Source organism: Tachysurus fulvidraco, chromosome 7, assembly GCF_022655615.1.
Source record: "Tachysurus fulvidraco isolate hzauxx_2018 chromosome 7, HZAU_PFXX_2.0, whole genome shotgun sequence".
Taxonomy (NCBI): domain Eukaryota; kingdom Metazoa; phylum Chordata; class Actinopteri; order Siluriformes; family Bagridae; genus Tachysurus; species Tachysurus fulvidraco.
In genome coordinates this window covers 4,267,344-4,293,058 of record NC_062524.1, presented here as the reverse complement: position 1 = coordinate 4,293,058, position 25,715 = coordinate 4,267,344, and the positions used below count along the sequence as shown (strand labels likewise).

General features: G+C 44.2%; 1 protein-coding gene and 1 long non-coding RNA gene across 6 annotated transcripts in view; one reads left to right on the top strand and one right to left on the bottom strand.

Moving 5' to 3' along the window:
- Nucleotides 1-24,674, top strand: part of sema4ab (sema domain, immunoglobulin domain (Ig), transmembrane domain (TM) and short cytoplasmic domain, (semaphorin) 4Ab) — a 33,081-nt gene extending 8,407 nt beyond the window's left edge. For 4 of the 5 annotated variants that reach the window (XM_047815992.1, XM_027177863.2, XM_047815993.1 and 1 more), the window contains exons 2-15: nucleotides 2,902-3,161; nucleotides 12,091-12,251; nucleotides 12,760-12,819; nucleotides 13,169-13,267; nucleotides 13,665-13,770; nucleotides 14,555-14,677; nucleotides 14,788-14,915; nucleotides 15,030-15,211; nucleotides 15,368-15,518; nucleotides 15,632-15,821; nucleotides 16,006-16,121; nucleotides 16,470-16,633; nucleotides 21,022-21,116; nucleotides 22,023-24,674. In XM_047815992.1, coding sequence (XP_047671948.1) covers nucleotides 3,044-3,161; nucleotides 12,091-12,251; nucleotides 12,760-12,819; nucleotides 13,169-13,267; nucleotides 13,665-13,770; nucleotides 14,555-14,677; nucleotides 14,788-14,915; nucleotides 15,030-15,211; nucleotides 15,368-15,518; nucleotides 15,632-15,821; nucleotides 16,006-16,121; nucleotides 16,470-16,633; nucleotides 21,022-21,116; nucleotides 22,023-22,792 — 2,463 coding nt within the window. In that variant the 5' untranslated portion in view covers nucleotides 2,902-3,043 and the 3' untranslated portion in view covers nucleotides 22,793-24,674. The remainder of the gene's footprint in view (nucleotides 1-2,901; nucleotides 3,162-12,090; nucleotides 12,252-12,759; nucleotides 12,820-13,168; nucleotides 13,268-13,664; nucleotides 13,771-14,554; nucleotides 14,678-14,787; nucleotides 14,916-15,029; nucleotides 15,212-15,367; nucleotides 15,519-15,631; nucleotides 15,822-16,005; nucleotides 16,122-16,469; nucleotides 16,634-21,021; nucleotides 21,117-22,022) is intronic. The other variant, XM_047815995.1, reaches the window with a different exon arrangement.
- On the bottom strand, nucleotides 10,534-11,347 carry LOC113662772. The gene is made up of 2 exons (XR_003445328.2): nucleotides 11,224-11,347; nucleotides 10,534-10,698 (listed from the first exon to the last, which is right to left on the bottom strand). It is a non-coding gene; the product is annotated as an uncharacterized LOC113662772 (long non-coding RNA).
- Nucleotides 24,675-25,715: the final 1,041 nt, after the last annotated feature.

The following is a 25,715-nucleotide window of genomic DNA, read 5'->3' as shown; positions in this document are numbered from 1 at the left end:
GTGTGTGTATATGTGTGTGTGTGTGTGTGTGTATATGTGTGTGCGTGTGTGTATATGTGTGTGCGTGTGTGTATATGTATGTGCGTGTGTGTATATGTATGTGCGTGTGTGTGTATATGTATGTGCGTGTGTGTGTATATGTATGTGCGTGTGTGTGTATATGTATGTGCGTGTGTGTGTACGTGTAAATGCAGCCACAGGATTCACCAATTTGAGTCTTGTGATTCTGAAGTGACTCGTGTCAAATTCATGAAGTGATTCATGAGTCATTTGTTGAGAGTGCTGTAATTCTGGGCAAACACATGGATTTTTTTTTCTTCTGTTGAGCAAACAATCTTTGTGTCTGAACAAATAGATGAATGCCTTTACGAGAACAGATTTATTTACAGTTCATCACATGTGCAAATTTCACGATGTGACTCACGATGCTTTTGAATCCGAGATCCCCGAGGAAGCCCACACAGAAGGTAAAGTCAAGACTCCCTCAGGTTTATATCAAAGCACTTGTTCTGATACGTTAGCGTTTCTATAGTAACAGCTCGCAGAAGATTTAAAAACAAAAATCAGTCTAGATATTTTGACGTTTTCTGTAAGACGGTGTTTATTGTACGTCTTCGGAAGGAGTCTCCGCTGTAAGTGCTTGGTAACACTGAAGGAGTTTTTATTCGTTTTCAGGAGTTTACACTTTGCGGTTTCTATGGTAACATGACAAGATGATGATTTTTTTTTTGTGAAAACAGGAGCGAAGTCGTTTTGTAGACCTTCCGTGACATTAAATATAAATGGATGAAAAGCGTCAGAACAAAAAAAATTATGTTCACTGTGGTGGAAGAGGAATAAAGCACCTCTGTGTGTGTGTGTGTGTGTGTGTTTGTCTGTGTCCTGTGTCGTCTGTGTGTCTGTGCGTGTGTGTGTGTGTTTGTCTGTGTCTTTGTCCTGTGTCGTGTGTGTGTCTGTGCGCGCGTGTGTGTGTGTGTGTGTGTGTGTTTGTGCGTGTGTGTGTGTGTGTTTGTGTGTGTGTGTGTCCTGTGTGTGTTCATTTTCTGTTTTATTTTTTATTATAAATCCTCTAAAACCTCTCGAACCTGACAGTCAGGTGTGGGTTTTTTTTGTGGGTTTTTTGTTTCTTCTTTTTGGCTTCAGAAATCAGGAGTCGTGAACCGCAAACACAGAGCTGGACCAGTCCTGAGAGACTCTGGTGCTGTGGGAAAAATGATCAGCGAGAGATGAGGTGGAAAAAGTTCAGAGGAGTTTTTAGAAAGCACACACACACACACAGACACACACATTTTCATTTCTTAAAAATGTTGTTCTTTGTTCCGCGGCCGGTCGCCAGCTAGTCGCAGCTGTAGTCTGAAGAGACCGAGGTTTCCTGCACCTTTCACAGCGTTCGATGTAAATAACAAAAAAAAGGAAAAACAAAAAAAAATTAATAAGTTGCTAAAGTTAAAAAAAAATCATATTTTCTAACAAGTAAAAAAGGAACAAATGTTATTGTTAAATGATGTAAACAAAAATCGTTGCCATGGGAAAATGTGACAGCACAGTTTGTGGTGATTAAAGCTGTAGGACAACGCCGAGGTGTTTTGGGGATAAAACAACAGAACTTCTTTTTCTGGTGTGTAAATCAGACTCTTCCTCCACAATCCTCTTAACTCCGCTGCCGTGTTTCTGACGCATTCGCTTTTAGGGTGTTTCCTCCTGAAGGAACAGTTGAGCTTGTTAAACAGAAGGTTCTGGAAAAGCTTGGAATCTTGGACTAAAGTCCATCATGTGGTGTGTGAGCTCTGCTTCACTACATGTCTCTAGGATCTACTGTGGGGTGCAGATAAAGCAGGAGTAAAGCACTTTGGGCTGTGATGCTGGTGAGGATCATGATGGTCAGTAGGATGATGATGGTGGTGAGGATCATGATGATGATGGTGGTGAAGGTGATGGTAATGAAGGTGATTTTGATGGTGGCAATGAAGGTGGTGATGAAGGTTACGGTTCTGGTGATGGTGGTGATGTGATGGTGAGGAAGATGAAGGTGGTGAGGATGTTAGTGAAGAAGGTGGTGGTGGTGATGAGGTGATTGAAGGTTCTGGTTCTGGTGATGTTGATGATAAAGGCGATGGTGAGGAAGATGAAGGTGGTGAGGATGTTGGTGATGAAGGTGGTGGTGGTGGTGATGAAGTCGTGGCCTAATGGTTAGAGAGTCTGACTTGTAACCCGAAGGTTGTGGGTTCGAGTCTCGGGCCGGCCATGACTGAGGTGCCCTTGAGCAAGGCACCGAATCCCCCCAACTGCTCCCCGGGCACCGCAGCATAAATGGTGTGTGTGTGTTCACTGTGTGTGTGTGTGTGTTCACTGTGTGTGTGTGTGTGTTCACGGTGTGTGTGTGTTCACGGTGTGTGTGTGTGTGTTCACTGTGTGTGTGTGTGTGTGTGTGTGTGTGTGTGTTCACGGTGTGTGTGTGCACTTTGGATGGGTTAAATGCAGAGAGCGAATTCTGAGTCTGGGTCACCGAACTTAGCCGTACGTCACGTCACTATTTTTTCACTAAGTCTACTGCATCACTGAGAGTTGAGGTTTCTGTCACTGCTGCGTTTTTACTTTGTTTTGTTTAGTATTTTACCTCAGCGTTCTACGGCGATGTAGACCGATGTAGGCTTTCCTTCTGGGACGTTTTTCCCCTTCACTAGATCTTCTACACACACACTTGTGAATTGCTTCCGTATTTCTGCACTGATTTCTGCCTGACATTAACGTGAACGGTTGAGACTTTAAGATGCAGCCGGCTTCAAGAGCCCAGCGTTTCAGTTAACACTCAAAAGAGGAAGCGAGCTGCAGACAGAAGGAAACGACTTGCTTCTCTCCCTATTTGTGTAATAAACTAAGTTTCTTGTGTTCCTGTAACAGATGACATGACTTCCTGTGGGTTGTGCAAGCGGCGCTCCGGCTCGTATTGGACAGACGCAGAAGGAAGCGGAGGCACTGAGCCGAACGCTCTCAGATAGTGCACACCTACCGTCTGCCTCGTCCTCATCCACCTGCAGCCACGATGGCATCGATACAGCAGCGGTCCCTCACCGTTTCCCTCTTCTTCATCATCATCCTCCTCCTCCTCAGCAGCAACAGATGTCATCCTCACATCATCCCTCGTGTCACCTTTCCTCTCGGTAAGTCGTTTTTTCCCCCCCGCGTTTCTTTAATTAATCAGTCATTAAGTGTTGAACTGGGAATGTGAACAGCACAATAAAGTCATGTGACCTGTCCTGACCTGTTCTTCATCATCATCGCCATCATCTTCGTCCTATTTGGAAGGTCAAAGTCAGTCAGTCGGTTTGTTTCAGATGAATTTAAAGGTGGTGTTTTTAATAGGTTTGTTTTAACAAATGTAGCAGAACCAAAGCCAGCCTTCTGTTTCATTCATGAACGATTTCAGCCTCTGTGTTTTCACACCTGCTTTATGATGATTCTGTGAACCGCAGCGTTAACGTCCGCCTGCTGTGACTACAGCCGTTTCATCCCGGGTACTTTACATGACTTGTGTGTGTGTGTGTGTGTGTGTGTGTGTGTGTGTGTGTGTGTGTGTGTGTGTGTGTGTGTGTGTGTGTGTGTGTGTGTGTGTGTGTGTGCGTGCGTGCTCTGTATGAGAGACGGGACTAATAAAACTCACACACAAACTCACAAGATACATGTTTGTTTTCTAGATGGTTGCACAATCCTGTTGTGATTATCTGTCACATGATGTACAAAATCTGGTGTGTGTGTGTGTGTGTGTGTGTGTGTGTGTGTGCTGCTCATGTCCTGGTGGTGATTCTGGCTATCAGATCAGTTACAGCTTCACTAAACCCAGGTTTCATGCATCAATATTTAAATCACAGATGTTGTCTTGAAGGAACAAACCCGACGTAATTTGCTATTAAATTATTCGGTATTAAACCCCGACATTATTTGGTATTAAACCGCCGACATTATTTGGTATTAAACCCCGACATTATTTGGTATTAAACCCCTGACATTTATTTGGTATTAAACCCCGACATTATTTGGTATTAAACCCCGACATTATTTGGTATTAAACCCCTGACATTTATTTGGTATTAAACCCCGACATTATTTGGTATTAAACCCCGACATTATTTGGTATTAAACCCCTGACATTATTTGGTATTAAACCCCCGACATTATTTGGTATTAAACCCCGACATTATTTGGTATTAAACCCCTGACATTATTTGGTATTAAACCCCGACATTATTTGGTATTAAACCCCCGACATTATTTGGTATTAAACCTTGACATTATTTGGTATTAAACCCCCGACATTATTCGCTATTAAACCCCCGACGTAATTCGCTATTAAACCCCCGACGTTACTCGGTATTAAACCCCCGACGTTACTCGGTATTAAACCCCCGACGTTACTCGCTATTAAACCCCCGACGTTACTCGGTATTAAACCCCCGACGTTACTCGGTATTAAACCCAGACATTACTCGGTATTAAACGATACCTTCCTGATAAGGATTAAAACAAACTCAGTGCATTGAGAAAAAAGAAGTGAGAAGAACTTGAGCTGAACTTCTTGTTTAGAAGAAGTGATTTGAGTCACTCAGTGATCTGAGAGTTTAGAAATGTTTCTGTTGAACTGCTCATCATTTCAGTCCAGGACAGATTTATTATTATTATTATTATTATTATTATTATTATTTAGAGAACTCTACACTGACATGATGAATCTTCTCATGACTCTGAGGCATTTCTCTGATACTCGGTTTGCTCACAAACTTCCATCATAATTGTAGTGTCGCATTAATACATGTTTTTTTTTCTATTTAATTTTTTTATCTGAGTAATATTTCTTATTTAAACTATTTTTACACATGAAAAATATAGAATATTTGCCATTTAACCATCAGCTCCACCGTGTCCAGTCAGTTACATCTATGTTTAACAACAAGCTCGTGGTCCTGGAGTGAAGAAGTTGAACAGTTCATCGTCTTTAGCGTCTTTAGATGGAACTGATGTCTCTTTCTAAACGTAAGGACTTTTCAGGCTGTAAGGAAATGAACGGCGCCTTTGTGCAGCATCACAGGAGCCGAGCAGCGTCTCACATTACGGTGGTTTCTGTCTGACTTCCAAATCACATTTCCCCTTTTTGTAACCTGACTGAAACAAAGACTTTGTGTGGTGCACATGAGGAGCTGGAGTTTAAGATGTTGGCTTTGTTTTCTGGTCTTTGTCGTTCTTCTTCTGTAAGGACATGCAGGATTGTATAGGACATACACAACAACTTACAGGAGCTCAGGTCTAGAAAATAATCAGACAGACAGGCTTTCCTACACAACACACTTTATAGCTGTGGCTGTCTCGCTCTGTCTGTCTCGCTCTGTCTGTCTCGCTCTGTCTGTCTCGCTCTGTCTGTCTCGCTCTGTCTGTCTCGCTCTGTCTGTCTCGCTCTGTCTGTCTCGCTCTGTCTGTCTCGCTCTGTCTGTCTCGCTCTGTCTGTCTCTCTCTCTCTTTCTCTCTCTGTCTGTCTCTGTCTGTCTTGCTCTGTCTGTCTCGCTGTCTGTCTTTCTGTCTCTCTCTCTGTCTGTCTCTCCCTCTCTCTGTCTGTTTGCTCACACTCTCTCTCTCTGTCTATCCCTCTCTGTCTGTCTCTCTCTCTCTCTCTCTCTGTCTGTCTGCTCACACACTCTCTCTCTTTCTCTCCCCCTCTCTCTCTGTTTGTTTTTAATCTCTCTCTGTCTGTCTGTTCACACTCTCTCTCTTTCTCTCCCCCTCTCTCTCTGTTTGTTTTTAATCTCTCTCTGTCCGTCTGTATCTCCCTGTCCCCCTGTCTCTCTCTCTTTCCTCTCTGCCCCCCCCCCCTTCTGTTGGAGTAGTGGATTAGTGCTCAGTGTTGTGTATGATGTGGTTGATGTAGAGGTGAAACTCTGGTGTTCAGAGGAGGAACCTTCACTGACCCGCTTCAGATTATTTGGGTGAAAAGAGAAAAGGCAGAGCCATGAAACTGCTGACTCGGGGGAAAAGTTGTTTTGTTTCTTTTTTTGTGGCTTTTTTTAATGAATAGAAGGTTTGTTCTGCAAAGGCAGATGGATACGTGTGTGTGTGTGTGTGTGTGTGTGTGTGTGTGTGTGTGTGTGTGTGTGTGTGTGTTCATTCAGTGGATGGCTTGTTCTGCAAAATGGTTTCGTAAAGTTTGTTAGTGTCCTCTGTCTGTCTGTCTGTCTCGATCCCTCTATTTGTCCTTTTCTCAGTCTAATACTCTTTCTTTATCTATCTTTCTCTTTCACTATTTCTCTTACCTTGTGTCTCTCTCTGTTTTTCTCTGAAACCCTTTACAGCTTGTCCTTCAGCTCCATGTCTGTTGTCCTGATGGTGCAGCTGTTCCTCTCAGCATGACCTCATCACAGGCTTCATCAAAAATTCTGTTGAATCTAAAGCAGATGTTGAAATCTTGACCATCAGTCAGCGGTGTGTCGTGTTTTTGCAGCCACAAGAACGACCACAACAAACTTCATTAAACCCTTCATGCATTCTTACCCCTACTTGTAAGGCAGAAGTCCTCTGTTTGTAGTGTGGTGGCTTCATTTTGTCGAGTCAGAAGCGTCACTGTGAGGTGTGAGACTTCACAGCAGGTCGGTGCTGATTGCTGTGAGCTCTGGGGGTTAACATGACCTGACAAAAGCCAAACTGTAAATGCCACTATGCTCACCGGTTCATTAAAGCCACGACATCTTCTGTATAATAACGACGTCTCATCGGTAGGATTTTATCCAAAATCCGTCCTGAAGACTTTCATGTGGTGGAAAACTTACAAACCGTCTCACAGGCTATAAACTCTTCCTAAACATATTACATAAACCTCTCCTTTTCCTCGTTAATCAGTGCCTTAATCTGTTCATCGCCGTTCGACCGTCCATGTCGGTTACCATAGCGATCACGATAACGTGCTCGAACAACCGTGTCAATATAAATAAACCTCGCGCTAATTTCAAAGGTGAAAATAAAACACCACCACCCGAACCGATCAGAACACAGAATCCGATCGATTTCACGTCGTCGTTTATTTATACGGCTGGGGAGAAGGCGACCGTTTCTTTAACAGGATGTGAATAAAATGGTCGTATTCATCGTTCGGCATCACCAGTAGACCTCTACGTGCTTCTGATCACTCAAGCAGAGCTTCAGCAGCTGGAATCTCTTTATAGAATTCGCATGAATACTGTAAATGTGACGTGGGGAAAGTCAGAAGGACTTGCTTCGCTATTCACTTGGGGGGGGGGGGGGGGGGGAGAGAAGACAAATGAGGAAGTATCGCATGACATTAGCTTGTGTTCCTGTCGAGATCTTCCACTCGCCTTGTCAGGGAGGGTTTAATCTGGATTTTTTGCAAAGCTACATTTTGTGTGAGGAACCTTTACTTGACACAGATCGATACGGTTGAGTGAAAATGCTAAAGTTTCTGGCTGGGTGTCGTTTTTACTGGTTCAGCTGTCGTACTGCCTCAGAGAGAAAAGGTGTTCGCTTTAACGTTGATTCACTTCACGTCTGTTCAAACACTCAGCGTCGTGTTCTAGCTGAATGCCGTGTGTTCGTGTCACTCAGCTATAAGATAAACATCCTGATAGCGATCTGATGTTGTTGTGTAGCTGCTCACCAAACCTCGCTTTCTCATGAATATAACCGGAACCTTTCAGTCATGTGGCTTTATGACAAGTGTTTGTACAGAAACGAGACAATCGTTGAATTGTTTGTTTGAAGACACACACAGTTGTCTGTTCCACCGAGAGAACTGGAGCTTCGGTGCAAAGAAAAGATTGTTTCTAATATAATCTGTGTGCATCGAGTTTGTCCTGAGAGAAAGGACGACCTCAGACCGAACCGGTCACAACCGTATCTGCAGAATCGTCTACAGCTCCTTCAGGCAGCTCGTTGTCTTTCTCCTTTCTGTCCCCCTCTTTTGCCTCGGTGCCTCGTTTCCTCATTAATGTGTCGAGTTTCACATCTACATTCTGAAAAATGCCTTGCTGTTCATATCAGGTACTCCCAGATAAGCAGGATATTTTCACTTCTTGTGTGAAGAAGTGAACAGTTAAGTGTAGTTCTGTAGTTTTGTGTCCCTACGCTCTCCTCGGTGTCCCTACGCTAACTCCCCGGTGTCCCTACGCTCCCCTCGGTGTCCCTACGCTCCCTTTATGTTGGCTTTATGTTTTCCAGTGTCATTATTTCCCAGGGTTCTAATTTCCCCACATTTATATATGAACACATGACAAAGAGTCTTTATGAGTCCCGTTCTGTTCCTTTTCTGAGCGTTTACGGTGTTTTGTAAGTTGCAGTGTGGCATTTATTTTGGTTTCGACCCTACTATCGTTCACACCTGCAGTTAAACTGTCTGAATACAGACTTTATAGAGAAATACAGGGTGTTTTATGGGTTTTAGCAATCTCGCTAAGGGCGTAAGAGAGTCAGCATTTGCATAGAAAATGTAGCAGTTTCGAGTTTATAAATAAAACAAACAGGTTCTTCAGATCCAGGTGACGTTTCTGAGGATCTCTAAAGAAACCGATTTTGTTTTCTCTCTCAGGTTTAAATCCTGAAACGATCCTCAAAAAGATATTAATTATTAGGAGTTCACGAACATGGAGTGTTTAAGTTAAAGCGATGCTCGTGGTAATAGTGGTATCATCATTACTATATACTAGTGAAACAGGAAGTAAAAGTAAAAGTGAGTGCTCTCATGATGAAAGAGTAAAAGTTTATGGTTCTGTTATAATTAAATTACACACGTACTGCTCACACACACACACACACACACGCACCTACACACGTACTGCTCACACACACACACACACACACCCACACACGTACTGCTCACACACACACACACACACCCACACACGTACTGCTCACACACACGCACACACACACACGCGTACTGCTCACAGATCTTCACTCCTGTGTGTGTTTACACAGTTTGCCCTCTGGTTTATTCTTGATGTGTGTGTGCAGGTTCCAGCAGGAATTTCCTCCTCCCTCATGCGTGAAGCTCTCAGGTTGCGCAACAAAGTCGTTTCTTGAACAACACCATACCATGAGAAGTGGCTGAGTTTGTAGTGTTTCACTTCACATGTTTTTTTTTTGTTTTGTTTTGTTTTTCTCAGTGGGGAAACCACACAGTGCACTTATTTAGTGAATTGAGCAACATGTCTCAAGACTACAGAAGCACAAGCTTCCAGGTGAACACCACCGACAAACATCTGACTCCGAATCCACTCGTCGACGGGAAAAGCATTCGATACGTGAATCAAATTTGCAAGTAAATAAATTGACCCATAGGACAGAGCTGGAGTTCTGCAGAAATCTGGGGGTTTTCTCAAAGAGAATAAAAAAATGAACACATGATGTAAATTTAGATGATTTTTGCAATTTTCTAAACATCACCGCAGCCGAGGAAGATTCTCATCGTAATCTTTTATAGCTAGTTCTTTAGTTCGGTCAGGACCACTTCGTAAAGGAGGGAGTTAGCGAGCATACAGTGAGTGTTGGCGGAATGGTTCTGTTCTGGGAGAATTTTCCCACGCGCCTGTCCGTGCGCATGCGTGGACGGGGCGGGGAGGCAGCGCTGGGGAATGAATAGACCCCCAATTACAGCTCAGAATCAAAATTGCGCGATGTGCGAATTTTACACGTGAAGAATTTAATCGGCGACAGGTTGTGGGACGGAGGAGGGTGTTGGATCGCAGCAGCGGCGATGCGTATAGGTGCGCCCGAAGGCGAGGATTTAAAGGAGGGAAATTACGGAAGTCGTGCTGGATTGGTGCGCCACGTGTGGACAGCTGATTAGCAGCTTACTGCGTGGCCTGCCTGGACTAACCCGATGCTTGATTTTCATGCTTGATTTTCTATTTCTATTTTAAAAATGATCAAATATTTCAAATAAACCCTTCACACACATTTAATGAGTTTTTAATGTGATGCTCCTGTGCGTTTTTAAGAATGAGGATATATTTGTTGCAGAGTTGTGGACTTGGTTTGTTTCGCACGTCTGTAGTAATGACACACGCTGCACATGTGGTTTAAAAATGCTGAAGTTTATTTTAATGTCTCAGCACAAGCATTTCAGCTAAATGCTTAAAAAGCGTGACTGTGGCATGTCGTGCGTTTTCGACTTGTCCTCCTCGGGCTGGAGTGTACGTGAGGTGCAGCATCAGGTTATTTCTGCTTCCTGTGTTTTTTTTTTTGAGGTGTTCAGAAAGGCGAATGAAAGAAAGCTGGACTCACCGTGTGTGTGTGTGTGTGTGTGTGTGTGTGTGTGTGTGTGTGTGTGTGTGTGTGTGTGTGTGTGTTTTAACTGGACAAATAAACATTAAAGACATGAAGGAAAAAAGCGTAATCACTTTGTTCCTCCACGTCCTCCGTCACACTCGTCACATCACCCGAGACTGATCTCACCAACGCACTTTTCACTCGACAATTAAAGCGGCGTCGAAGTTTGCAGAAAGTAAAACTGAACTTCACACATTTCCACCGCAGTGCAGATAAATTCTCAAATCTGAAGCTTTATTTCCTGTAGCGGCAGCAGCACTGGCTGTAACTCCGGCCGTAACGTGAACGACGGGTTCATAATCCATGCAGTCGTGCTAACGAGGTGTTGTTTCCATAGCAACGCATAACAGGAATCAAGCTAACTTGGCTTTAACGTAGCTGTAAATGGATAAAAATAAAACGATTAAAGGATTGTCAGGTTAGAATTGTGGAGTGTATGAGTGTGTGTTACCCACTGACCAAGACCAAGTGGCCCAGGAAGTAATCTGTTTATACACACACACGCACACACTTATATTTATGTACTAGTAATGTACTTGAGCTCATCGCTTGTTTCAGTCCTATATTTGGAGAAGTTACACTTATGTTCGCGCGCACACACACACACGCACACACACACTGTTGTTCTTCAGCAGACTGAAGTTTCTCGCAAGTATATTATTAGTCTTGTAGGGTTTTTTCCCAGCAGGTTTATTTAAACTCAACGATGTTCTTGTTTGCTGATAAAACCACATGCGCTCTCTGTGCACAACAGTGTGTGTGATAGGTGTGTGTGATACGTGTGTGTGTGTGTGTATTCACTGGACGTGCTTCTGTGGTTTCAAAGACTAAAGTTAATAATAAACCCCTTCTCAGAACTCTGACCCACCATGTGCTACAAATAGAGCTGAAAAAAGCTGTTACCTCAGCAGAGCCGCCTGGTGCTGTCACTAATGAGTCAGTGAAGCTAGTAGAGGTGCGAGTTAACACACCGGCAGAACCGACACGCAAGATGAGACGATTTCCTGTCTGTTTACAGAGAGGAAATTCCTCAGAATTGTTTATGGGTTACCAGGTAACTATAGCAACCATTGTCTGTATTGCCTCATGTTCACACATAACTAGGAACATTAATCATTTGAATTTTATTTTATCTACAGAACCGATCTTTCTTCCTCGTTCTATGAGCCGATTAAATACAGAGCAACATCTGAGCTTCATAAATTTATACAAAAGCCATAGGCCACGCCTCCTTTACTGAGACATACACATCAGGGCCACGCCTCCTTTACTGAGACGTACACATCAGGGCCACGCCTCCTTTACTGAGACGTACACATCAGGGGCCACGCCTCCTTTACTGAGACGTACACATCAGGGGCCACGCCTCCTTTACTGAGACGTACACATCAGGGCCACGCCTCCTTTACTGAGACGTACACATCAGGGGCCACGCCTCCTTTACTGAGACGTACACATCAGGGCCACGCCTCCTTTACTGAGACGTACACATCAGGGGCCACGCCTCCTTTATTGAGACGTACACATCAGGGGCCACGCCTCCTTTACTGAGACATACACATCAGAGGCCACGCCTCCTTTTCTGAGATGTACACATCAGAGGCCACGCCTCCTTCTCTTGCTGACCACACCTCTTTACATTTCCCTGGTCTTTGCTTTAGCTACATTATAAAGACTGACTGATTCAGTCACATTGGATGCATCTGTTTTTTAGAGAAACACAGTGTTAATTGCACAAATTTTAATGTGTGTGTGTGTGTGTTGTTACAGAGAGCCCTGGTCGGCCTTTTACTGTCTTCAGCCTTCCTGATGTTTATAACACCACCACACTCCTGCTGAGCGACGACGAGGAGACGCTGTTTGTGGGAGCGAGAAACGCCATTCTGTCGCTCAGTATCAGCAACACAGGACACCTGCAGCTCAGCAAGAAGGTGTGTGTGTGTGTGTGTGTGTGTGTGTGTACACTGACAGGTCATCAGGTCAGGCTTGCAGTCAGGAGTGTTTGTCTTTGAGCCACTTGTCAGTAAGATTGCTGCTTCTGCTGTGTTTAATGTCTCTCCTGCCTTCTGAAGCCTCTTATTTCAGACACGTTACAAAGCGCCGTCCTTTTTATAGACGTCAGACCTGTAATTCTGTTCATTGCTGGGCTAAAAGTCTCCTGTCAGCAACAAACACGCAAATATTCAGCTGTAAAAAACACAAGTCTAAGAAAAACGTGTCAGGGGAATTTTGTGCTGATCCACTTGAGATTTATATCATATTAAAATATTTCTCTATGTCACAGTAGTCCACTGTATAACATAAGTTTAGGCAAAACAAAAACTGTCACTCTGATGATCTGTTTCTCATCAATCCTGCACAGGGAAGAAAAGAATATATATATACATACATACTCTGGTGTGTCTAAGAGCTGCCATGTCTTTCTCTGTCGTCTTTTAGATCGACTGGTCCCCCACAAACGAGGAGCTGAAAGAATGTGGCATGAAGGGCACAGATGAGGTAAAAAGCGAGGGACGATGGATGAGTGCAGGGTTCGGAGTATAAGATGCTATACAGAGTACAGAGCAATGTCACATAGAAATGACAGTTAACTCGTGTCTCTCTCTCTCTCTCTCTCTCTCTCTCTCTCTCTCTCTCTGTGTCTCTCTCTCACTCTGTCTTTCTCTCTGTCTCTCTCTCACTCTGTCTTTCTCTTTCTCTCTGTCTCTGTCTTTCTCTCTCTCTCTCTCTGTCTGTCTCTCTGTCTCTCTGTGTCTCCCTCGGTCTCTCTCTTGGTCTGTCTCTCTCTCTCTCTCTCTCTCTCTCTCTCTCTCTCTCTCTCTCTCTCTCTCTCTCTCTGTTCCTCCAGATGGACTGTCCAAATTTTGTGCGAGTGCTGCAGGTTCTGAACTCTACACACATGTTTGCGTGTGGAACGTTTGCCTTCAGTCCTCGCTGCAGCTTCATTGTAAGAGCAGTTTACACTCTTTATTTCTCTACCACAGACATCCACATGTCTCTGCGTCTCACTGTCTGTGTGTCTCTGAATGTCTTTCTCAGTGAGTGTGTCTCTGTGTTTCTCTGTTTGAGTGTGTCTCTCTGAGTGTCTCTTTTTCCTCTACTATGTTTTTGCTGTGTCTGTTTCTCTCTCTCCAAAGTGTGTGTGTCTCTGTGAGTGTCTCTTTTCCTCTGCTGTGTTTCTCTGTTTGAGTGTGTCTCTCTGTGAGTGTCTCTTTTCCTCTGCTGTGTTTCTCTTTACTGTGTCTCTGTGTGTCTCACTGACAGGCTGTATATGGTTGTGTGATGGATATAATTTGTCATTTTCAGTATGTTGTATTTAACAACACTGTGTTGTGTTGTGTTAGAAGTCTGAGCAGTTCACCCTGGCTGTGAATCCCAGCGGTAAGCCAGAGGAGGGTCGAGGTCGCTGCCCTTACAACCCCTACCACAAAAACACAGCCATCACTGTGGGTAAGACTCACCTCACTTTCTCTCTACACACATCCTTTTGAAACAGACTAAAAAAAAGAGTGAGTAGGTTTGAGGGGAGGGAAAGGAAAAGCAGGTAGAAAGAGAAGACAGAAGAAAAGGCAGGCTTACAGTCGTGCTGCTCTCATGTACGTGACCGAGTGCTGCGTGTAACTGCGTCGAATTTCTTCTATGCTTTAAAGAACTCTTTCACTCTCTCTCTCTCTCACTCACTCTCTCTCTCTTTCTCTCTCTCTCACTCACTCGCACTCGCTCTCACGCTCTCTCACTCACTTTCTCTTTCTCTCACTCACTCACTCACTCACTCACTCACTCACTCACTCACACTCACTCTCACGCTCTCTCTCACTCACTCATTCTCTCTCTCTCTCTCTCTCTCTCTCTCTCTCTCTCACTCATACTCTCTCACACTCTCTCTCTTTCTCTCACTCTCTCACACTCTCTCTCTCACTCACTCACTCACTCATTCTCTGACTCACTCACTCATTCTCTCACTCTTGCTCTTACTCACTCTCTCGCTCCCACTCTCTCTCGCTCCCACTCTCTCTCGCTCCCACTCTCTCTCGCTCCCACTCTCTCTCGCTCCCACTCTCTCTCGCTCCCACTCGCTCTCGCTCCCACTCGCTCTCGCTCCCACTCGCTCTCGCTCTCACTCGCTCTCTCTCTCTCTCTCTCTCTCTCTCTCTCTTTCTCCATATTGTTATCTCCTGCTGATTCTGTCAGTTTGTGTATGAATCTGCCTCATGCAGTGTGTGTGTGTGTTTAGGTGGAGAACTTTACACCGCCACAGTGGCTGACTACCAAGGGAATCGTCCCATCATCTCTCGTCACCTGAGTGAAGGTGACCATGTGGATATGAAGCTGGATGATTCCTCAGGCTGGCTGGAAGGTAAAAAACCTACAGAAACAGACTCTATACACATTTTTACATGTTTTTCAAAATACCTTTAAAAAAAGACAAACGTTTAATGTATGTGCTTGTTTTTATTCCTTCCCCAGATCCCACCTTCATCAGCTCTACATACATCCCCAGTGAGGAAAAGGTTTATTTCTTCTTCAGTGAGTTGGGTCGTGAGTATGACTTCATCGACAAGTTCACCGTCTCTCGCATCGCTCAGGTTTGCACGGTAAGGCACTTCCTGTGAGGCACTTAATGTGTGCTTTAAGCATGGAAGAATTAAACAGGATAGGGTTACGATGTGTGTTTAATAATGTAAGTGTGTGTGTGTGTGTGTGTTCAGAGTGATGTAGGTGGACAGCGGACACTGCAGCGACGATGGACCACCTTTGCTAAAGCTCAGCTGCTGTGTCAGACCAAAGGTGAGCTGCCCTATAACGTCCTGCAGGATATGACCATTCTGAAGCCTCCAGAGGGCGCCGACGAGGACGACACACTCTTCTACGGCATCTTCAGCTCGCAGTGGTGAATAAAGAGCTAAATCTTAAGCACAAATGAAATCAAATGTCAGACCCGATTGATTAGAAATTAGATCCAGAACAGGGTCTTAGTGTCTAGCGTTTCACCTACAGTCAAGAGAGAAGAGCTGACTTTGTCATGTGGTGCATATCTTCACTACAGGTCTGTGAACTCTGGTCGTTCGGCGGTGTGTGTGTTCAGCCTGCGAGATATTAAAAACGTGTTCACCGGAAACTTCAAAGTGCTGAACAGGGACACGCTGAAATGGAGCAAAAGAACAGGACCACAGGAGAAGATCGCTAAACCTGGAGAGGTAAAGTGATAAGGCCACGCTGTAGAATATCTGTCTGATGTATACACTGACATATAAAACAAACTGACGTGTGTGTGTGTGTGTGTGTGTGTGTGTGCCCCCTCTTCATGCAGTGTGGTCTCCATAATGCCTCGGATAACGTGCTCCGCTTTGTCAAGGAGAACTTCCTGGCTGATAAGAGAGTGGCGTCAGTCAGTCAGGAGCTGACGTTAGTGTCTCCTGACCAGCGCTACAGCAATGTTGTGGCTCAGAGAGTGAAGGGAGCTAACGGGAGTGAATACACTGTCCTGTACCTGCTCACAGGTAACACATACACACACACACACACACACACACACACACACACACATTATATGATACACAGCATTTATATAGAAATTCTGCTGGAACTGCAGACCTCATGTCAGAACAGGTTTTTTACACACACACACACACACACACACACACACGCGCGCTCAAGTCATGCTAATACGTCTGCTCTGTGTAGAAAGCGGCTACCTGCACAAAGCTGTTCTGCTGGAGGGTGAAGCTCACATCATCGAGGAGATCCAGGTGCTGAAGCAGCCTCAGCACATCACAAACCTTCTGATCTCCGTCTCAAAGGTACCAGCAGGTTCTGAGGAGGGTCAGGGTCACTGTACCTCTCAATACACAGACGGGTTGTAGACAGGATTAGTGTGTGTGTGTCAGTCACAGTGTGTGTGTGTGTCAGTTACAGTGTGTGTGTGTGTGTGTGTGTGCGTGTGTGTCAGTTACAGTGTGTGTGTGTGCGTGTGTGTGTGTGTGTGTCATTTACAGTGTGTGTGTGTCATTTACAGTGTGTGTGTGTCATTTACAGTGTGTGTGTGTCAGTTACAGTGTGTGTGTGTGTGTCAGTTACAGTGTGTGTGTGTGTGTCAGTCACAGTGTGTGTGTGTGTGTCAGTCACAGTGTGTATTTTGTCCTGTTCAGGGTGCAGTGTTTGTGGGCTCCGCTGAGGGCGTGGCATCTGTTCCAGTCTCAAACTGCGCTCACTACCGGAGCTGTGCTGAGTGTGTGTTAGCCAGAGATCCTTTCTGTGCCTGGGATTCGACACAGCTAATGTGTGCTCTCGTCTCATCTATTAAACAGCAGCTGTAAGTACACACGTACTCTGTACTCACACTAAACACACACATTAAACACACACATCAACACACAGACATGTTCATAAATCAGAACACACACACATACACACACGAACACTACAGATATACAGTATATTCCGTGCCTTATAGTGCCTTAAACCAATCAGAGAACATTACGTAATACGTACAGTACGTACGCTTACCTCCACCACGCCTCCAGTAGGTATAACTACCGGTATGTTGCAAAACCATTATGCGCTCCACACTCCAGTCCAGTAGGTGGCGGTAAATGCGCCTTAATTTGGTTTGCCATCCGCCAAAAAAAAATCAGATGCTCACGAAGCACAATGCAAACTACAGGCTATCAGTTACATGGTTGTAACTGGGAATAGAGCAGCTGAAAGAATTCAACATCAATGTATCTATGGTTCGGAAGTGGAGGAAGCAAGAAAATGTACTGCGCCAAGTTAAATTGAAGGTGAACCAGCCTACTCTTCAGTGTGCTTTAACTCTCTACATTTGATTATATTGTCTTCTGGTAAAGTAGGTTCCTGTCTTTTGTATACTATCTGCTTAACTCACTTTGTTCTAGAGTAGTGTGATTTGAATCGTGTTATATTCTATAGCATTGTTGATTTTTATAGTGTTGGTTTTTGTTGTTCTCTCAGCTGATTAATCAGGAGTAGTTTCAGTCTCCCTTAAGGTGTGAATTGGGGGCAGGGCTTACCTATTTAAATTGAAGGTTCTCCGCTACAGACGCTAGCGTCTGTAGCGGTTTGTTTGTTAGTAGCTCTCTCTCTCTCTCTCTCTCTCTCTCTCTCTCTCTCTCTCTCTCTCTCTCTCTCTCTCTCTCTCTCTCTAACATTACTGTCTAGTACTGTTTTGATATATTCTACCATACCTCAATTCTCACTCTTGTTTGACTACAAATATGTGCCTTAAACCCATCTCTGTACTCAAGGCCTACTCTCGCAGACGCTCTCATCCACAAAGCAGAGGTCACAATCCCAATAACCTCATCTACCCTCCTCTGTTATGTAAGTCTCAAACAGTAGTGGTAGGTGGGCTCTGGAATTGTCAGTCTGCGGTAAAGAAAGCTGATTTTATCTCTGCTTTAACTTCCCATTACTCCTTTGATTTTCTTGCTCTAACAGAAACCTGGATATCCCCACAGAACACTGCTACACCAGCTGCTTTATCCTCTGCCTATGCTTTCTCTCACTCACCACGAGAAACAGGCAGGGGTGGTGGTACAGGTTTATTGTTGTCAAAGAAATGGTGCTTTAAACCTCTACTCTTCTCTAATTTAACCATCTCTTCTTTTGAATTTCATGCCATTTCAGTTACCTCTCCTATCAACCTTGTTATCATTGTTGTCTACCGCCCTCCTGGTCCCCTAGGAAACTTCCTGGAAGAAATGGACTCACTGCTTAGTGCTTTCCCTTCCGATAGCTCCCCCCTGACAGTGCTTGGTGACTTCAACCTCCCCTCTGACAAGCTACATTCTTCTTCCCTCCTGTCTCTTCTCGACTCTTTCTCCCTCACACTCAACAGCTACATCCCCACACACAAAGGAGGCAATGTCCTGGACCTGGTTTTCACCCGTCCTTCTCCAGCTACAGATGTGACTGCTACCCCACTCCACGTCTCTGATCATCACCTGGTATCCTTCACCATCACTCTACCTATCTTACCTAAAACTACCTCTCACCCCCTTGCTCTTACTCGCCGCAACCTTCACTCTGTCTCACCTTCATCTGTAGCTTCTGGCACTCTTTCTTCCCTTCCTGATGCTAAGTCTTTTTCCTCACTACCCTTAGACTCAGCCACAGATACTTTCCTCTCATCTCTTTCCTCAACTATGGACTCCCTCTGCCCTATGTTCGCTAAACCCAAGAAAACTTCTTCTTCTGCTCCTTGGCTTTCAGATGTGCTGCGCAACAATCGAAGAGAGCTAAGATCATCAGAGAGAAAGTGGAAGAAATCACAACTTGATGCAGATCTTGATTTTTACAGAACACTTCTTGTCAAGTTCTCCTCAGATGTGACTTCTGCCAAGACTTCCTTCTACAAGGAAAAGCTTGAAGCTTCCTCACATGACCCTCGGAAATTCCACAACATCATCTCTTCTCTGCTCAACCCCCCGGCTCCACCTTCTTCATCCTCCCTGACTGCAGAAGACTTTGCTTCTTTCTACCAGGAGAAGATTGAGGAAATCTGCCGGACCTTCACTTCAGCCCCGACTGCACTTACATCTCAGAGTATGGATTCCCCTACACCTTCGTTGTCACATTTTTCAACTGTGGCAGCAGAAGAGATTTTACAACTCATCCAGTCCTGCAATCCTACCACCTGCCCATTGGATCCACTCCCTACCACTATGCTCCAGACCATCTCACAAGACCTCTTGCCCTTCATTTCTACTATCGTCAATAGATCCATAGCATCTGGTCAGGTACCAACTACTTTCAAGAGAGCAAGGGTTATTCCCATCCTAAAGAAACCTGCTCTGGATCCATCAGACATCAGTAACTACAGACCGGTATCACTTCTCTCATTTCTTTCAAAAATTCTTGAACGCATTGTCTATAATCAACTGTCTGTCTATCTCTCACAGAACAACCTCCAAGAACCCAAACAGTCTGGCTTTAAAGCAGCTCACTCTACAGAGACAGCCCTTTTGGATGTCTCTGAGAAGCTACATACTGCTAGATCAGCCAAACTATCATCCGTCCTTATCCTCCTTGACCTTTCAGCAGCGTTTGATACGGTCAACCACAAGACTCTCTTATCCTCCCTCAAGAGTCTTGGGATTTGCGGATCAGCTTGGGAATGGTTTGCCTCCTACCTGGAAGGACGCTCATATCAAGTAACATGGAGGGGAGTGACATCTGCTCCACGCAGACTCTCCACTGGCGTCCCACAGGGCTCAGTACTTGGTCCTCTTCTTTTCTCCTTGTATACTCACTCTCTTGGTGAAGTTATTTCATCACATGGGTTCTCTTACCACTGCTATGCTGATGATACACAACTTATCTTCTCTTTCCCACCCTCAGATGCCACAGCTTCTGACCGGATCTCAGCATGTCTGGCAGAAATTTCATCATGGATGACTGCTCATCAGTTAAAGCTCAATCCTAGCAAAACTGAACTGCTGTTCATCCCAGGTGATCCATCCCCAGGTCACGATCTTGCTATATCCTTGCACAACGATCTGATCTCCCCTTCAGCCACAGCTCGCAACCTTGGGGTAACCATGGACAATCAACTGTCCTTTTCCTCTCATGTTGCAAATGTGACTCGCTCATGTCGGTTTCTTCTCTACAACATTAGAAGGATTCGGCCATTTTTGTCCACACAGACTGCCCAGGTACTTGTTCAGTCTCTTGTCATTTCTAGACTGGATTACTGCAATGCACTGCTGGCAGGTCTACCTATGAACGCAATCCGTCCTCTGCAAATGATCCAAAATGCAGCTGCCCGGCTTGTTTTCAACCTGCCAAAGTTCTCGCATACCACCCCGCTACTGCGATCCCTCCACTGGCTTCCGGTAGCTGCACGCATCCGGTTCAAAACACTGATGCTGGCCTACAAAGCCAAAAATGGACCAGCCCCCTCTTACCTCAAAGCCCTCATCATTCCTCGCACTGCACCCCGCAACCTCCGATCTACCAGCACTGCTCGACTGGTTCCACCATCTCTCAGGGTAAGAGGCAAGTATACTACAAGACTCTTCTCTGTACTGGCACCAAGGTGGTGGAATGAACTTCCCATAGAGGTCCGGACAGCCGAGTCACTGGCTATTTTCAAGCGGCGGTTGAAGACCTACTTATTCAGGAAGCACTTCAACTAGCACTTCTTTCCTTATCTTTTGCATTTAAAAAAAAAAAAAAAAAAACCTTTGACACTTTTTCATTGTAACTTTGAACAAATGTTTTAAACTCATGGTATCTTAAGTATGTAACCTAGTGAACCAGCATTAATGTATTCAGTGTTAGAGATTTAAGCACTTATGTACGTCGCTCTGGATAAGGGCGTCTGCCAAATGCTGTAAATGTAAATGTAAATGTAAGTTAAGAAGACACAGTAGATGAGGACTTTGATGGATTTGTGGGAGAAGATTGATTTAAAAAATAATGTGTGTGTTGTTAAATATTAGAATAAAGTTCAACTAAACTCACTGTTTTGCTTCTGTTACCTTTTTTGTAGACCGTATGTTTTAGCATGCGCCTTATAATACGGTGCGCCTTATGGTGCGGAAAATACTGTACACAAATAAGAATCAACAGAAAAACACTGTACTGATTGTGTGTGTTTGTGTGTGTTTGTGTGTGTGTGTGTGTGTGTGTGTGTGTGTGTGTGTGTGTGTGTGTGTTGTTTCCTGTTCGTCTCCTCAGTGTTCAGGATGTAGATGAAGGAAATGTGCTGAAAGTGTGCAAGTCCTTCAACACACTGACTCCTAGAGGACGCTTCATCACGCCCGGCACTCACAGTGAGTCAAACATACACACATGATACACACATGATACACACTACACACTCACTCACTTTAAACACACACTATACTACACTCGCTCACACACACACACACACTACACACTCACTTTAAACACACACTATACTACACTCGCTCACACACACACACACTACACACTCACTTTAAACACACACTATACTACACTCTCGCAAACACACACACACACACACTACACACTCACTTTAAACACACACTATACTACACTCTCGCAAACACACACACACACACACACACACACACACACACACACACGCACTACACACTCACTTTAAACACACACTATACTACACTCTCGCAAACACACACACACCCACACACACTACACGCTCACTTTAAACACACACTATACTACACTCTCGCAAACACACACACACACACACACTACACACTCACTTTAAACACACACTATACTACACTCTCGCAAACACACACACACACACACACACTACACACTCACTTTAAACACACACTATACTACACTCTCGCAAACACACCCACACACACTACACACTCACTTTAAACACACACTATACTACACTCTCGCAAACACACACACGCACTACACACTCACTTTAAACACACACTATACTACACTCTCGCATACACACACACACACTAAACACAACTGAATAGTAAGTGCTTTGTTATACAAAGCAGTTGAAGACATATTTATTGTGTGCGTGTGTGTGTGTGTTTAAAATAAAACCTATACAACTGAAGGAAGAAGTATTTAAATAAATTTGTAAAATGTGAATAAAATAAATATGAAGCAATAATTGTTTGGAAACTAGCCCAGTAATCTAAGAGCTAAAGTAAACCTGTGTGTCCTGACAATTTGACCCCTGACCCTGTCCTCCACAGGCGAGCGGGTTCTGGTGTCACTGAGAGACGTGGTGCGTCTTCACTGCCAGGTGTCGTCTCAGCTGTCTGTGCTGCACTGGGAACGACTCGGAGGCGAGCTCTCCTCAGACATCTACATCCTGAAGGATGACCGCAGCCTCACCTTCCTGGCCACGCCAACAACGCTGGGCACCTACAAGTGTCTGGCCACCGAGCACAACTTCACCCAGACACTGGCTATTTATGAGGTCAGACAGAAGCAAGAATCCACCTTTCAGCCCTCGTCCACTCCCTCCACCCTCAGCCCTCAGAGCACAAGAGAAGCCACGTCTCCTCCCCCGAAGCCTGAGACGATGCCCGGTGCTAAAGACGAGAAACCTGTGACGGAGGAAACGCAGAAAGCGACTACGGGCGTGGCAGCGATCACAGTCATGCCGAGCTCCAGCAACGCCCCAGACAATGGCTCCACCAACAGGCTGCAGCTCGAGAGCAGCACGAGCTACCTGAAGGAGCTGGTGGCTGTCACCGTGCTCTTAGTCATGTGTATTTGTGCGTTGCTCTTGGTGGCGGCGTACAATCTGAGGAAGTACTATCACAGCCGGACCGTGCCACATTTACCCTCCATACACAGAGATACAGGAAGTACAGAGGGAGGCATGGAGCACGAGAGACAGGCGCTGAAGGGAGATTCACCTCAACTGGATAAACACAACGGGCAGAAATCTCCAAACACCCCAAGCAACGGCGTATCCAGCGGCTCCAACGGCCACCTCCCCAACATTCCGATCTGAACACAGAACCTTTCGCTTTCACTGCCTTTACTCAGCAAATCGGTACTCGCGGGGTTCTACCACATTATAGCCTTTTATGTCACCTGCTTCTGAGCCAGTACAGAGCTAATAGCGTCTTCTGTCCTGTTTATTAACAGAGTAACCATGATTTCAGCTCACGAGTGAAATGCAGCTCAGGCTGCAGGTGGAGTCATGTGGAAAATGTGGGAGGGGTTTCGTCGTTTTTTCTAAATAAAATAAAACGTGCTACAGGAAAGCGTTCACCTGAAAAGATTTGAGAGAAATTCAATCCCAGCGACACCGTAAACATCCGTAATGCTTCTGATCTAACAGGTTAAGTTTGCACAAAGTTTTGTACAGCACATGCCCCACATGATCAAACCCTAACAAAACCTTGTTGATTTTAATTATTTTTTTTTATTTGTTTGTTTAAGGTTAAGGAAAGTGTTCAGGACAGACGAGTTTGAGCTTCTCGGTAACGTAGAGAGAGAAGAAGGCTAGTGAAGGAGCGAGCGTACAGTATGTAGCTGCTATATATAATGTAAACAATACCAGGAACTAGCTCGTTTTGTGGACTCAGTAAACGTAACTAAGGTAGAAACAGATATCGTTGAGCCACATTGCAGCACGGATTTTAGATATTTCGGTACATCTTCACTTCCTGTGGTTTCGATCCCCCCCTTTTTTTTCTTATTGGTTCAATAATACCTTGTAAACGTCGGCTTAGCTCGAAACGGACCGTTTTATTTTTTTGTATAAAGTTTCTTCTCGTTCTAAAAAGCTCTGTAAAGATAAACACAGCAAAACAAACCACTTCATCCAGTTTCTCAAGGATCCCAGTCGCTCCGCATGAGTAGGATTCCGGAAACTCCATTAAAAAAAAAAATGACGTGTTTGAGTTTATTTAAGTAAATTATTTGGTTCGGGTTTAAACGTAGACTCGTTAAGAGGATCGGTTCGTAGCTTTCAGTACTTTCACCCAAATGATCTGAATGATCTCGTAGCACGTTTCAGGAGAATTTCTTCTCAACGTCATCAGCAGCAAAATTGTAACCGTTTCAGCTTCTTAAGGTTCTGATTAATGCTAAACCTGTCGGTACGCTAGTCAACCTGCACTTCGTTGCATCGTGCTAAAGGTCTAGTAGCTCGGGGAAAAGGACGCTCATGTGGAACAACCGACGTCGATCTAGATACAAGAACATGACATCATGACTCGTAACGGAGCCACGATTCTTCCTGTGAACGTTTCTCTACTCTGCACATTTGTGGCACATACCTTTTTTTATATATATATATATATACATATATATTTTTACGAATATTTCTCACGGTACGAAGCCACTTTAGCTCGTAAAATCTCTACTCAAACTGACGAGAGCGTCCGAGGTACGGCGTCGTTTCCATGATTCGCGAGATGAAAACGAAATCCGATCTGTAGCTTCTGCAGTATTTTTTATTTTGTTTTATTTTTTCCTTATTTTTTCACTAAGCCGATTATAAACCTGTAAATTATAGACAAAGAGCTTTATTTTTATGTAAAGTGACTGCAGGTTCCTGTAGCGGATTATGATTTTGCAGTATTGTTGTATTTTTTTGTTGTTGTTTCCCATCTCTATGTTTCTATACATCAGTGTATCATTAATATTGTGACACAAACAACCGATTTAGATGATTTTTATTTGCTTTTTTTTTAAATGTTGTTTTAAATAGCTAATAAATAGCAGGCTGCTGTTGGCACTTTGGTAGTTAATCTAAAGGTAAATATTCTTTACTGTTTGTCATGTGGTGCGACCAAACATCTGAATGTCGGGAGATCGTGGAAAGTGAGATTAATGGTTTAACGACGAGATTAAAACTGCACCTTTTTAAAAAAAAAAAGAAATACTTGAGCTGTAAGTGGTACAGAAGGAAATAAGAAACGTGTTTAATGTTTTCGCACCAATTCACCAATGTTCTAGTTAAACGTAACGATAAGAGCCAGAACGTTTATCCTGGCTTCTGATGGTAACATTATTGTATTAAAACAGGATTATATGTTTAAACATCATGTGGTGGTGATGATGCCTTGTCTAAATGTAAAGGGCTTTAAAGGACTAACTGCCAATGTGAACCAGACAGACTTCATCTCCGGAGCACCAGCACTGCCATCTCTCTGTGCAGCATGGAATATGAAACGTCTGTGTGACAGAGGGATTAGTATTGTACTAGATTTTAGAGCTCAGGATCAGCACATGCTTTGTTGTGTTGGTCTGAATTTAAACTTATATTACAGACTTGATCCTAATACGTTGACTGTGATTTGCCAGACTTTCTATAAATAGAGGCATTTTAAGTACACACACACACACACACACACACACACACACACACACACACACACATCCATACGTGTTATTGGACACTTTTTATTTCGCAGCTAGGGACTGGGGAGGGGAAATCACTCACCACTGTTTAAAAGAATATCTATATATTTTTATACAAATGTCTGTCTTGTAAAAATGTATTTTAAATAAAAGCTTAAAAAGTAGAGGTGTGTAACTCCTTTAAAGAAAAGTGCTCGTGTGTCATGCAAGGTCTGGGTGTTATTTTTTCTTGTTTATGTTTTTGGACAAGAGGCCACGCCTACTTTTCTAGGACTGTCTCTCTCTAACACACACCCACACACACACACACACACACCGACCACACCCCCATCTTTTTGTGAACTGACGTGCACACAAGTGCCACATCCCATACTGTCACACTCCTCCTTTTCTAGTACAGACACACACACCTTCTGCATCAAGACTACATAAAGCAGCGGTGTCCAATCTTATCCACAAAGAGCCGGTGTGGGTGCAGGTTTTCATTCCAACCAGGCAGAAGCCACACCTCATTCCACCTGTTTAATCAGTTGTTCTTGGCTTTTAGTAGACTCTGGTGT